Source organism: Phalacrocorax aristotelis, chromosome 3 (assembly GCF_949628215.1).
Source record: "Phalacrocorax aristotelis chromosome 3, bGulAri2.1, whole genome shotgun sequence".
NCBI classification, from domain to species: Eukaryota; Metazoa; Chordata; class Aves; order Suliformes; family Phalacrocoracidae; genus Phalacrocorax; species Phalacrocorax aristotelis.
This window is the reverse complement of record NC_134278.1, coordinates 11,237,195-11,250,967: the sequence shown is the minus strand read 5'-3', so window position 1 is coordinate 11,250,967 and position 13,773 is coordinate 11,237,195. Positions and strand designations below refer to the sequence as shown.

The window sequence follows — 13,773 nt, the reverse complement described above, 5'->3', positions numbered from 1 at the left end:
GGCTGGCAGGGTGGGGGCTCGGCCGGGGCCTGGGAGCAGCCCCAGGGTGGGCTGGGGGCGAGGCCATTTCCCAGCCGGGCCCTGGCCAGCCTGGGCCAGGAGCCTCGGTGCAGGCACCGGTCAGGCTCTGGTGGGCTCCGGTGTTTTGCTGGTGCCGCTGAGGCTGCTGAGGACATTCCGCTCTCACCCACTGCCTTCCTTGCCTGTGTAGGGCGGGAGGCCAAAGCAGTGCCGACGCAGAGGCAACAAGCACAATGCCAGAGGTGAGCAGCCCCTGGGCAGGGGCAGGTGCCCTGCAAAGCCACCGCCTGGCCCCACGTGCCCACCGCCCCATCTGGGGATGCCCATCCGCTCACCCTGTCTCCTCTGCCTGCAGCCTTTGTCCTCCTGGAGTCTTCACAGCCCTCAAGGACACAGTAAGTAGAGCCGTGCCCCCTGGAGCGTGACAGCCCCCTCCAGCAGTCCCCACCAAGGGAGGTCCCGCTAACGCTGCCCTCTGCCCCTCTGCAGCTGCCCCGTACACCCAGAGATGGATGCCGTGTACGAGCTAGCCCATCAGCTGGACATGGTCATCAAGGACCTAAAGAGATACCTGGATAGGTGAGGCCACTGAGGAGGGGATGGGGACAGGGATGGGGGCATGGCTCGGGGCAAATGCTTGGGGAGGCGTGGGGAAATCCATGGGCATAAAATGTGAGGGGCGATGCCCTTCTGGAGGCAATGGCCTCTCTGGTGCAGAGCTGACAGGGTCCCCCCTTTTTCCTGTGGCAGAGGGAGATGCTGTGCCAGCAGGCAGGGAGGGGGCCTCAGGCACTCACTGGGTGGGACCCCACGGCAGTGATGCAGCCTGCCGCCTCCTTCAGAGCAGGATGGGGATCTCCAGGGTGCTCGGGAGTGCTGGGCTCAGCCTCTCCCTTCTCCTCCTCCTCACACAGGCACAGCTTGGAGGCATCAGAGGGCAGCGACAGCTGCTGGACTCCCATCACGGCCAGTGAAGTCGAGTCCTCTTTAAGTGTCTCTCTGTCCTCTTCGAGAGAAGATTCCCACAATTCTGTCATGGCGAGCGCAGCCAGCTCCTCTACAGAGGAGTCTCTGTCCCCTTCGAGTGATGACTCCTGGACTAAAGTCACGGTGAGCGATGTTGGCTGCTCTTCACGAGAGCATCTCCCCATTCTTGTGGGTGGAGCAGACATGGCGCACGCCTCCAGTGCCCAGCCGGGTCTCGGGCATCCCAGCACCGACCTGGAGGAGCAGCCTGGCCCGGCAACTCGCCCACCCTGCAGGGAGGAAGTGCTCAGCTGCCTCAAGGCCAGCAGCGTGCAGCAGCAACAGCGAGATCTCGAGGTCCAGCTGGGTGCTCCCGTTCTGCCTCCAGAGGTGCCCGACGTCCACTCGAGGGAAACGGAGACACCTATCGCACACCACAGAGGCCAGGACACCTTGGAGGGCCTCATCCCAGAACCCAAACTGGAGCAGGAAGTGGGCCTGGCAGCCGAGGTGGATGAGTCTCTGCAGGATGTTCCAGCCGCAGCCCCGCCATCACCTCGGCAACGAGAAGAGCGTGATGTGATGGTAGTTCCCATCGTGCAGGACCTGCCTTTCCTGGATGAGGCTGTGAAAAGGCAGCTGGAGCGTCACCTTGTAGAAAAGAAGATACAGCGGCGCTACGGGCTGCCAACCAGGGTGCTGGATTATGAAAAGAGCTTTGAAGACCTCATCCTAGGGCAAAAAGCCCCACAGCCTCCCACTCCACAGAGGCACAGAGGAAAGGACAAAGGGGATGAGCAGAGCCTCAGTGCCCGCCAGGCGCCAGGCTCAGGGCACCAAGCTCTTTGGGTGGGTGGGGCTGGTCGCAGGTCACCGTGAAGCTTGGGGATCACCCAGGCCCCTGGGGGATAGGGAGAGCCTGCAACCGCCTTGGGAGGCGATGGGGAAGGAGTCGGCTGGATGTTGGGGTGAGGCTTGCTCAGTGGGAGAGGCATGTGCACACCATCAGGGCATGGTGCCCGAGGGGCCAGGGGCCAGCGAGGGGCAGAGCCAGGGGTGGGAGCAGCCCTGGGGACAACAGCTCCCCTTGCCCGTGGGGAGTCTCTCCACATGCTGCTAGTGGGGAGCGCAAAGAACAGCCCGACCCTCAGAACGTGACCGTGCTCTTCCCCTTGCAGGTGTTCAGGGGCAGCAGGGCCCCGCAGCGTATGGAGCCAGTGAGCAGCAGATGTCCTCCAGGCCCTACCAGGAGCAGGAGCTCACCCGATAAACCCATGTCTCTTGAATTGAGCTCACGGGAGTCTCCTCTTGCCTGGGGAGGAGCAGCAGCTCCATCCCTACTCACTTCCCGCCCCTCCTTGCAGAGCCAATGTGGGGAGCAGCTCTGTCGGGAGCTTCTGTGGAGAGAAGCACAGTGGCCCTCAACCAGGTCCCTGCGGATGGGGACCTGGGCCTTGCCGTATGCCTCAGGCTTCCAGAGGCAGCACGGGCTGCCCGGCTTCCTGGAGGACCCCTGCACAACCAGAGCAGCTTCAGTGCGCTTCAGTGCTGGGAGCGGCTCCCAGGTCCTTCAAGGCAACAAGTCGCAGAGAGCAATGAAGGTTGGTGTCCACCGTGGCACAGAGTAGACAGAGGCCCCAGCGCCTATAGTGGCTGCACTAGGACAGGCAGTGACCCTGTGAATAGGAGATAAATGCCCCTGTGGGTATCACTCTCCTCCTTGCTGTGGAATGGGGTGGGTTCATCTCCTCCAAAATCCCTGCCTCTCCCTTTCAAGGGAGATCAGGGCTGTGGCACAGAGGTGACCTGAAAGAAAGCCCTGGGAGAGTGGCAGGATCACAACCTTGAGCTCCGGGTCTCGCCAGGAGCTCTACATGCCCAAGCACACACTGAAGCGAGAAGAAGGTTGAGGGAGAGGAGGAGGTGAGCAGGATCCCCTAGCAGGCAGAAAAGAGCCGTGAGGATAGCCAGAGGGGAGATGATGGAAGAGCTCTTGCAGGTTCCCCTGCACTTCCTTAAGTGTTTAAATCACAGAATGGTTGATGTTGGTGGGGACCTTGGAGGTCACCTGGTCGGAGCCCCCTGCTCAGCCAGGGCCACCTTGAGCCCGTTGTTCAGGACTGTGTCGAGACAGCTTTTGAACATCTCCGAGGGTGGAGACTCCACAACCGCCCTGGGCAAGCTGTGCCAGTGCTTGGTCACCCCCGCAGTGAAAAAGTGGTTCCTGATGTTTAGAGGGAACCTCCCATGTTTCAGTTGGTGCCCCTTGCCTCTTGTCCTCGCTCTGGGCACCACCAAAAGGAGCCTGGCTCCAACGCCTTTGCACCCTCCCTTGAGGTATTTATATACTTTGATAAGATCAGCCCCTGAGCCTTCTCTTCTCCAGGCTCAACAGTCCCAGCTCTCTCAGCCTTTCCTCATATGTCAGATGCTCCAGCCCCTTTGCCATCTGCGTGGCCCTTTGTTAGGCCCTCTCCAGTATGTCCATGTCTCTCTCGTACTGAGGAGCCCAGAGCTGGACACGGGAGCCAGGTGTGGCCTCGCCAGCGCTGAATAAAGGGGAAGGATCACCTCCCCCGACCTGCTGCCAATACTTTGTCTCATGCAGCCCGGGATACCATTAGTCGTCTTTGCTGCAAGGGCACACTGCTGGCTCTTGTTCAACTTGGTGTCCACCAGGACCCCTCAGTCCTTTGCTGCCAAGCCGCTTCCCGTCTGGGTGGGCCCCAGCATATACTGGTGCGTGGGGTGGTTCCTCCCCAGGCGCAGGAATTTGCACTCCTCCTTGTTGAGCTTCATGACGTTCCTGTCAGACCAAGACGACGTTTGTCGTCTTCTCTTCCCAATACCCACACCAGTAATTCTATGTTTAAACTTCAGCAAACTTCCCCAGGTTGAGTGGCCTTTGCTAACAACAAAAGTCAGAGAGCAATTGTTTGGCCTTTATTTCAACACATGAGTTTTCTCGCTGCTGTTCTTCCTCTTCTCTCCCCTGGCCCCACGGGTGCATCTCACTGCTGTGTGCATGGGGTTTGCCTTGACAGTGTTTGGTAGTGGGGACACTGCAGGGATGCCCTGCGTGGGAGGGGGTGAGGGGCTGCCCGGTGCCGGTGAAAGCGCAGCCTGTGCTCTTGGTGGCTTTGAATCGACACCTTGAATTAACGCTTTCCAGTTCTGTTGATACTGGCTTTGTTCCTGTGCTGTCAGCCACGGAGCAGCTCCCCAAGTGCCCTTCTCTGCCATGCAAGGTGGAGCAGAGACCCCGGGACTGCCCGCAGCCACTGCCCCAGGGAGATGGGGAGATGGCCTCTCAGCGCCTGTGGTGGTGCTGGGAACCCGGAGCCGCCGGGCTGCAACCGATGGCTGGCGAGAGCCTTGCTGTGGGAACCTGGGGGCTTCTGCCACGTGTCAATGCTGTCGAGGCTTTGGCGGCGTCTAATAGAGGGGCGTGCGGAGCCGTGCAGCGATCCTGCGGTTTCTGCCAAGACGCTGCCCCCTGGGAGGGACGAAGCGTGAAACCTGTGAGACTGGACCATTCAAACGGCTGCAGGTGTTCTCGGACGTGTGTTTCATAGCGAGAAGAGCTGGAGTTTGTAATGAACAGATGCTCCACCTGCTGCAACCCTCTGCCTTTTCGTGCCTGGCAGGGCCGCGGGGTAAGGTTTGCTGGCAGCAGGGTCGCCTTGTCCCCACGGCCACCCCCTGTTCCCCACAGGAGATGGGTCACGCTTACAGTGCGAGTCTGTGGAGGTGGTGATGGCGCCGAGGGCAGAGTCGGTCACGAAGGACCCCTCCAGCACGGGTCTTCAGTCTCTCTTCTGCAGGGGCAAGGGGGCGCCTGTGCTGGGCATTAACAACAGGGTATGGGTGGGGTGGAGCTGCAGGGGAGGCCTCTGTGAGGGGCAGCCGGGGCTGCCCTGTGCCGCCACCACCGGTGCCAGCCATTTCCAGAAGGTTCTGCAAGGGATGCCCGGCCTGTCAAGGCTCAGCCAATCAGGGGAGCTCAGGGCGGCTCCGAGCCAATGAGAGCAGCCCATGTTGCCTGAGAGAACAGGCCGGAGCCTGTGCAAGTCTGGGTAAGAAATGCTGCAGAGCAGCTGCGAGAGAGGGGAGAGAGAGTAACGTGAGAGGTACGGCCCTGCAGACACCAAGGTCAAGGAAGAGGGAGAGGGAGGAGGTGGCCCAGGTGCCGGAGCAGACACTTCCCTGCAGCCATTGGAGATCATGGTGAAGAAGGTTGTCCCCAGGCAGGCCATGGAGGACCATGCCTGAGCAGATATCCACACCAGCCCCACACTGCACCCCACGCTGCAGCTGATGGATATGCCCTGAAGGAAGCTGCAGCCAGTGGAGAGACCATGCTGGAGCGGGCTCATGGCAGGAACTGCGGCCCAAGAAGCTGTCTGTTCCTGATGGACTGTACCCTGTGGAAAGGGCCCATGCTGGAGCAGGTCTTGGAGAACTGCAGCCCATGGGAAGGTCCCAGGTTAGAGCTGTTTGTGAAGGCCTGTACCCCGTGGGAGGTACGCTGGAGCAGGGGAAGAGCGTGAGGAAGAAGGAGCGGCAAAGATGAAGTGTTAAGGACTGACCACAACCCCCATTCCCCTCCTCTGCTGTGCTGCTTGCGGGGAAGAAATGCAAGAGTCAGGAGTGCAAGTGAGCCTGTGAAGAAGGGGGAGTGGGGAGGAGGCGGGTTTAGTTCTGTTTTTATTTCTCACTATCCTACTCTCTCATTAACTGGCAAAAATTAAACTATCTTCCCCAAGTCAAGTCTGTTTTGCCCTTGACAGTAGTTGCTGAGCAATCTCATCATCCTTGTTTCAACCCAGGTACTTTTTCATTTAATTTCTCCCCCTATCCTGTTGAGGAGGAGGAGTGAGAGAGCAGCATGGTGGGCACCTGGCTGCAGGCCAAGGTTAACCTGCCGCACCTGGGGAGGAGAAGTGGCTCCTGCTCCCTTTTCATGCCTCCTTGTATGGGCACGTTGGGCAGTAGCTCTGTTGGCAGCTTCTGTAGAGAGGACCACGACGGCCTTCCAGGTTTCTAAGGAGGGGGCCTGGGTCTGGTCTTCCACTTCAGGCTTCCAGAGGCAGCATGGGCTGTCCATCTTCCTGGAGGTCCCCTGCACACCGCAGCTGCATTTCTGGGCTGGGAGCAGTGTAGGTCGGCATAGGAGGAAGAGGAGGTGAGCAGGATCTCCAAGCAGTCTAAGACAGCAGTGAGGGCTGGCTGAGCCAGGGAAGCATGAAGTCAGGGCCTGGCACCCAGAACCTGTCCCAGAGCCAGAGCAAGGGAGCAGGGCAAGCACAGGGAGCGAGGGAGCTCCCTTGGAGCAATCAGGCTTGGTGTCAGAGCACCCCAGTATCTCCAATGCAGGCACGTCACTCTTCACTGAAGTCCTTATCTGATTTTGATTAATGTGGAGGTCATGTGAGGGTCTGATGTATTCTGGGATTTTGTAAATTGTGAGCCTGGCAGTCGGGATATGCAAGCTGGGATTTGGGAGTTGGGAATTGCTAGGTGAGATCTGGGAACTGGGAGCTGAGAGTGGGGGTCAGCAGTTGGGTTTCAGGACTTGCGAATTATAAGTTGGGTGCTTGGTGTCAGGAGTTGGGGATTGTGAGCTGGGACTCATGAGTCTTGAGTTGGGGCTTACTAGTTGCGACTTACAAGTTATGAGTTATTGTTACAAGTAATGAATTACAGAGTTTTGAGAGAGAAACCTCATGAATTAAGTGATGAATCAGTGAATTCCCTTTAGGTAGCTTGTGTAAAGGGTATTGAGCCCTTGTTTGCTGTCTTTGCTTGTTTTCTTTCTTAATAGGCTCATAAAATAAAGTTTTATTGACAGAGTATGTTGTCCTGTAAAATTGAGAGATCGAAACAGACCGTGACAGTACAGTGGGACACCAGAGATGACATTGGATAATGGGTGCCACAGGGTTGACCTGTGCAGCACAGAAGTCTGTGTATCTGGCCTTTAGAGGGGAAGAGGTAGCAGTGCCCTATGAATATTGTTCCGTGGTGGTTTTCATTGGTCTTACCTCATTTCACATGGATGAATGCAATGGAAAGGTTCTGGAGGATTGATGGGAACACAAGCAAAATTCTCAAGAGACAGTTGTAAAATAACATGCAAGGTGTCCTAAGTGGCCAGAGGAATTGTGTTGTGTAGGAACCCACTGCATGGGATAATTTCAGATCTCCTTTTTGTCTAAGGGGTTTTCTAGATAAATAGTAATGGCTCCTTGCTCAAGGCAAAGTTGGAGTTTATGTTGCCCATGCAAAGAAAATGTGAGGAGCCTGAGGCAACCTTCTATTACTCACTGCAGGTAGGGAAGGGGAAGGATGGTCTGAAACATGTGCCACTCAGGTAACAGGAAAGCAAACTTGAGCAGGCATTAGAGGCAGTGTTTCTTGGTACAAAGGGACATGAGCTCAATGCACAGAAAACATGCGCTTTCTCAGAGCAATTCAGCTTCTCACATTACGATAAGTTTCTCCCCAGCCTGAATTGCCTTCTCCAGGCAGGAGCCAGGGAGAGCACATGGCTTCAGAAAGCAGAATGGAACCACAGAAGCTTCAGTCCCCAAACACGGGAACATCACTTCCAGCAATACCAGAAAGCTGCACTGCCTTGTTCCCAATGCTGTTATCCTTGATGTACTCAACAATCAGCCTGAGTCTAAAGGATCTTCACTTTTTTATATGAAAGAGACTTTGTTGGTTGCTGACTTACAATGGGCCATGTGACACAGGCCTGGAGCAAATCAGTAAATACAGAAGTCAGCCTAATGTATAAAAAGAGAATTTTCTCTTGAGGAGGCAAGGGTGGGGCAGAGGACATGGTAATTACTTGGTCTTCACGAGCGCTGCTTTTCTTCTTTTGTCCAAAGCAGCTTTGGAAAAAGCATTCCTGTATGTGTATCTTTCATTTGCACTGCCTTCCACCAACCCCCTCCAAGAAATACTCACATTAAGAAGGTTTGTCATTCTTTCAAGGGAATTCAACAGCAGTGGGGGGATAACAGAATCCATGGTTGGCTGATGATGATCTGGGATCCTCTCCTGGAAGCCCTGAAGTTTGAACTGCAGCACCAACATTGTCAGAGGCCAAAGCTTGATGCAGAGTGGCCCTACTGAGTTCCTAGGGGGATGCTGCCCTCTTTCTCCTTCCCCTCTAAGCTCTTCGGTTTTACTACCTCTGAGAAGAGCTGGAGAGGAGGACTTGGAAATTGAGTGCAGGATCCATACTTTGCTGAAGGCTTATGCAGAATGAGGTGGAGGGACACGACAGTAATGGATGGTGGTTTTCTATTGACTAAAAAGCAAGAGAACTTGCTACAGCCTTTAGCTGTCATCTTGGCAATGAGCAAGGGTGTCCTTCCTCCTCACGGGCCTGAAGATGTTATCCTCACAGAGCCCTAAGTCATCATTTGGCACCACCTGCTTTGCCTCAGGTAACAATGAAATAGTGTGGCTAAACACTGTAACAGTGTGAGTGTCCCCCCCGCCCCCCGCCAAGACCTGCTGGTTTAGAAACATTGGCTGACTCAGCTTTAGCTGTAAGACCTCAGTAGATCATGGTCCATGGAAGCGGGGGAGGGAGAAGACTGCCAGAGGAAAAGTTATGATGCATCATGATAGCAAAGTAAACAGCCCTGATGTATGTTGCACAATGCAGAAGAAAAATGGAACAGAAACCCACCTTCTCAGTAATAAGCAGCGGACTCAAAGGCCCTCAGTGTTTGGATGTGATTTTCCCATAGACATGTTTTTACAGCTGTGGTTAATGTGTGACTAATCCTTACTGTGGAGTAACCACACAACCACTCCTTAGAGCTGTGCAAGCACACATAGCTGCACTTGAGCAGTAGGGGTTTTGTTTGAATGTAGAAACTGTAACATCTGAAAAGAATACTTAAAACCAAAACCACTTTTGAACAGGGCTCTAATCATTTATACCATGCCCAAGAAACTTGCAGCTAGGCTCCAGTTTACATACATAATAAAAAAGACAAACCACCTCCCAAGAACAATAAACAGTTCAAAGGCTTCTGTTTTCAGGTGGCTGCTATCAAACATTAACAGCAGTATTTGAGCAGAAAGAGCAGGCTCAACCAACATTTTCAAGAGCATATGCAAACTGTCTTTTCCTCCAGTAGTGCATTAACAGCAATAATAAAGCCACATTTTCACTCTGCATAGAAGGCAGGTAATGTAGCTCAAAACCAATCATATTTTCCCCGTGCCACCCTGAGAACAATAAAACTCCAAGAAGACCTTCTTGATCCATTGCTCTGGGTCATGAAGACTGAACACTCAACTGCTAAGTTATTCAATAAAGTCAACTTCAGGCCTCGATATACTGAATGAGAAAGGACTGATTCCTCCATCAGCTGGTCTGTGTGCTGCATGTACAGTCCTACTCACTTCATGTGACAGTCCCTGAAGGGCTGGCCAAACCCTGGTGTCCACTCAAAGCTGGACTGTGAAGGCCTCTGACAGTACAGGATGGATGATTAAGATGATTTGTGATTGCCAGCTTTTCAGATATCCTTCAGGTGTGGATGGATCAGTAATTAGATGGGCCATCCGCTCACTCGATTGTGGTATATGGAAACTTTCTCTTTTTATGCAATCTCTGCTTTATTTTGAGGGCTTCTAATCTGCAGGGTTTTCTGAAAGGACAATAATGTGCTTTTATAGCCTTCTGAAATTTTTTCAGCCTTAATTCTAGTAGGTTTGATTTTGTTCTGCACAGAGAATATCTTAAGTTTTAACTCTTCTAAGCAGCCCTCAGCTAAGACTTTGCATGAGGAAGTCTGGGTGTAGCTGTCAGAAAAAAAAAAAAACCCTATGTGATTCCTTTAGGTCACACATTGGCTGGTGTCATGCAGTAGGGAATGGCATCCAGCACACCACCTAAGCAGGACAGCAGCAGGTTTCTGAACAGCATGTGCTCATGCTTAGGGAGTCACAGCAGCCTGCAGCGTCTCCCAGAGCAGCAGCCCCTTGCTCTCAGCACCCATCAGTTTCAAATCTGATGGGAGTCAGGAGCCACTGCCTTGCAGAAAAGGAAGATATCTTGTAGTGATGCTGCATGTCTCAGTTACTGCTGAGTTTCTGCTGGCACTCAGACCCTCTCCTTTCAGAAAGAAATGCAACCTGTTTCACCACCCTAGGAAAACAGCTAGCCAATCACCTAGGGCATGAGTCCCAGGCCTTGTTTAGAGGGAGAAATGCACTGGTGGCATCAGCTGAAGTGTCTTCCATGCTGCCCCAGTCCTTTCCTCAACGCCCCCTCCCCCACCTTACCCACCTGCAGCAGCTCCTAGCTCTGTGTACAGGAGTAATCTAGCTGGCTCCTGACTACCACTTCCAGGTATGACAGGTTTTGATGGTGGATTTTAGAGTGTAACCTCAGCAAGTTTGCTAACGACACCGAGCTGGGAGGAGTGGCTGATACACCAGGAGGCTGTGCTGCCATCCAACCAGACCTGGACAGGCTGGAGAGCTGGGCCGAGGGGAACCTCATGGAATTCAACAAGAGCAAGTGGAAGGTCCTGCATGTGGGGTGGAACAACCCCATGCATCAGTACAGGCTGGGGGCTCACCTACTGGAAAGCAGCTCTGTCGAGAAGGACCTGGGAGTGCTGGTGGGCAGCAAGGTGACCATGAGCCAACAATGTGCCCTTGTGGCCAAGAATGGTATCCTGGGGTGCATTAAAAGGATGTGGCCAGCAGGCTGAGGGAGGTGATCCTCCCCCTCTACTCTGCCCTAGTGAGACCACATTTGGAGTACTGCGTCCAGTTTTGGGCCCCCCAGTTCAAGAAGGATGTAGAACCTCTTGAGCAAGTCCAGCGGAGAGCTATGAAGATGATCAGGGGAGTGGAGCATCTCCCTTATGAGGAAAGGCTGAGAGACTTGGGTCTATTCAGCCTGGAGAAGAGAAGACTGAGGGGGGATTTCATAAATGCTTATAAATATCTAAAGGGAGGGTGTCAGGACAATGGGACTAGGCTCTTTTCACTGGTGCCCAATGACAGGCCAAGGGGCGATGGGCACAAACTGGAACACAGGAAGTTCCAGCTAAACCTGAGAAAAAAACTTATTTCCTGTGTGGGTGCCAGAGCAGCGGAACAGGCTGCCCAGGGAGGCTGTGGAGTCCCTTCCCTGGAGACATTCAAACCCCGCCTGGATGCGTTCCTGTGCCCCTGCTCTGGGGTCCCTGCTCAAGCAGGGGGGTTGGGCAAGATGATCTCCAGATGTCCCTTCCAACCCTTACCATTCTGTGATACTGTGATTCTGTGATTTTTGGAGGTTAGCTTCTAGGGTTTTTTTCTGCGTACTATTTGGAAATACATTGCATACTACAGTGGCACATGTACCACTGGGGACCCCATGGCTGGTGGTGCATCTTAAGCATACAGCTCTCCCCTGCACACGTTCTCAGTGGTCAGGAATGCTTTGATGGTTGGCTCAGCCAAGTAGGGGTTCATGCTGAGGACCTTTCTATACAGCAGGGTCACGTGCCTTTAGTTAAACTGGATCAGCTGTGATCTGAGATCCACTATCTATCCAAATGCTAATCTATTTTTAAATTGTGTGTATTTATTCTTTGCTTCATGCCATTTTGAAGTAGGTACTTCTAAAAGCACTTCGTATTTTCGGACTTTTTTAAATTTAGTGATTGTTCTTACCTAGTTCTTGTTCCTAGTTAGCACATACTTGTGTGTGCATGTGCATGCATACACATAAGCACATGTACATATACACACAAAACAGAGTATGCTGGTCACAATTATGTTTTGTTATCATCTCAAAGAATGGTCCAGAACGCTGCCCACCTGCTTTTCCCATGCGGAAGTACACTAGTGGAAGCAGAGTAGTAAACTAGAGTAAATAAAATATGTGATAAATAAAAGAACACCGTTAGCGCTAGGGTAAGACGGGAAAAAGCCAGCAGCATTGCTGCCTCAAGAAGCATATTGCTCCACATGGCTACATGTTGCATCATCCGCTCTCTCTGTCCACACACTTTGCTCTTGCTTTTGCTGTTTTTATGCTAGTGGGGCTAAATCTTGTTAGAATCCCAGCCTGGCTTATCTGCACTATGCTATAAGGAATGGTAAGTGTAGAAATGTGATGGTTTAAAGTTTGAATTGGGATTTTTTTTTCAGGCAGTGTTTGCAGAGAGGTGTAATTTGGAAAGTTCAATGATAGACAGTTTGAGGAATCAGGTTGAGGAAGACCTGTTTCATGTTTTCTCCTAACAGAAGTGACACTGGCTTGCCTAATTAGTCTAGTCTCTTAAAAGAAGTGGCTTTCCAGAAGCGTCCACCTGGAAATGTGGCTGAGCTGATCTTGTCTGTATTAGACAAAGAACTTTCTTCTCAGTTCATAGTGAAGTGGCCTAAAAAACTCCAGTCTTGATCTAGAGATTGTCAGGAGGAAAAATAGAATAAGAGAGGAAAAGTTTTTAACTGGTTTCTGTATTCTTTGTACAGACTATTGGCTGAAGGACATCCTGCTGGGTCAGGAATATTCCATGCCATAATCTTCCTGAACATCAAACTTTGCATTCAATCAATTTTGATCTTTTGCCCCCACCATTATTGGAAGGATTCTCAAGGTTTTTAATTATTTCAATGTTGATATTTGCCAGTTTCTTTTTCCTTCTTACTCCTATATTATTCTTCAGCCTAAATTGCTCATCTCCATCTTTTGTATTGTCCTGTACCATGACAAGCATACAGACAGCAGCGGTAGGACCTGTCAGTCTGTTTTCCCAAGCTGAACAAACCAAACACCGTTAGTTTACTGTGGGAAGAGACTCTGTACTCCCACATCATTTTAATGTTTTCACTCTGTTCCTTCCCAGCATGAAATAATCCTAGAGCATGTAGGTGATAGTAAGCAAAGGGCTCACTAGCTTTTTGTAGAACGATACCCATGATGCTGAAAATTCCCTCTATTTTCTGGAAATGCCTTGGCTACTACATCCTATATTTATTTATTTATTTTCCCTTTCTTACAGCTGCATCACACAGATAATGATTCTAAAATTGATTAATTCACCTAGCCCTTTCTTTCCCTCTCCTACTCCCAGGTCAGAGCAGAAATTCCTGTTGTTATCCCCTCCAATGCCTGTCCTTGTCCTATTGAAGTTGATCCTAATTGTTAGCTGTCAGAACATTAAAATATTCTACTCTTGATATTCCACACTGTTAAGCCTGCCCAAATTACCAACAGCAAACGTAACTCTGTGTATTCCCTTCCATTTCAGCTTAATCACAATATTTAGAAATGTCCCCAAAATGAGGTCTTTTCTTCTAACTCCTTGCCTTGCAGAGCATGCTGCAGGCTCCTCCTTAGCCCATTCCTCACCACTTTACAATTCTTCCACTAATCCCCAGCTTCCTCCTTTTTATTATTCATTGTCTGTGTGGCACTAACAAATTGCTTTACTAAACAGATTGCCTTTGACTGAAAAAACTGTTATCAAAAAGCAAAAGATCCATTCAGACTGGCACAATCTACTTTTGGTGAATCTATTTTATATTTTATTCCACGTATCAGCATCCTTTTAATTTTTCTATCCATCAGATCCTTTTGTAAGATCCTGCACACTGCTGAGGCCAAAACTTTTTTCCCCTCTTTCCTTAGTGCAGACACTGCACTTCATTTTCTGCAGTAAAACTACTGTCCTCTAATTTGACAAGCTTATCTAAAACACAGTCCGTCAGGCTTCCAGTTTCATGAGCTAAACACCACCCCAGAAT

General features: G+C 51.7%; 1 protein-coding gene across 1 annotated transcript; it reads left to right on the top strand.

The window, feature by feature from the left end:
• The first annotated feature begins 391 nt into the window (after positions 1-391).
• On the top strand, positions 392-1,902 carry LOC142055714 (uncharacterized). The gene is made up of 2 exons (XM_075089835.1): positions 392-600; positions 936-1,902. Exons 1-2 carry the CDS (start codon positions 530-532, stop codon positions 1,864-1,866), a joined length of 1,002 nt encoding a protein of 333 aa, XP_074945936.1. The 5' UTR covers positions 392-529; the 3' UTR covers positions 1,867-1,902.
• Positions 1,903-13,773: the final 11,871 nt, after the last annotated feature.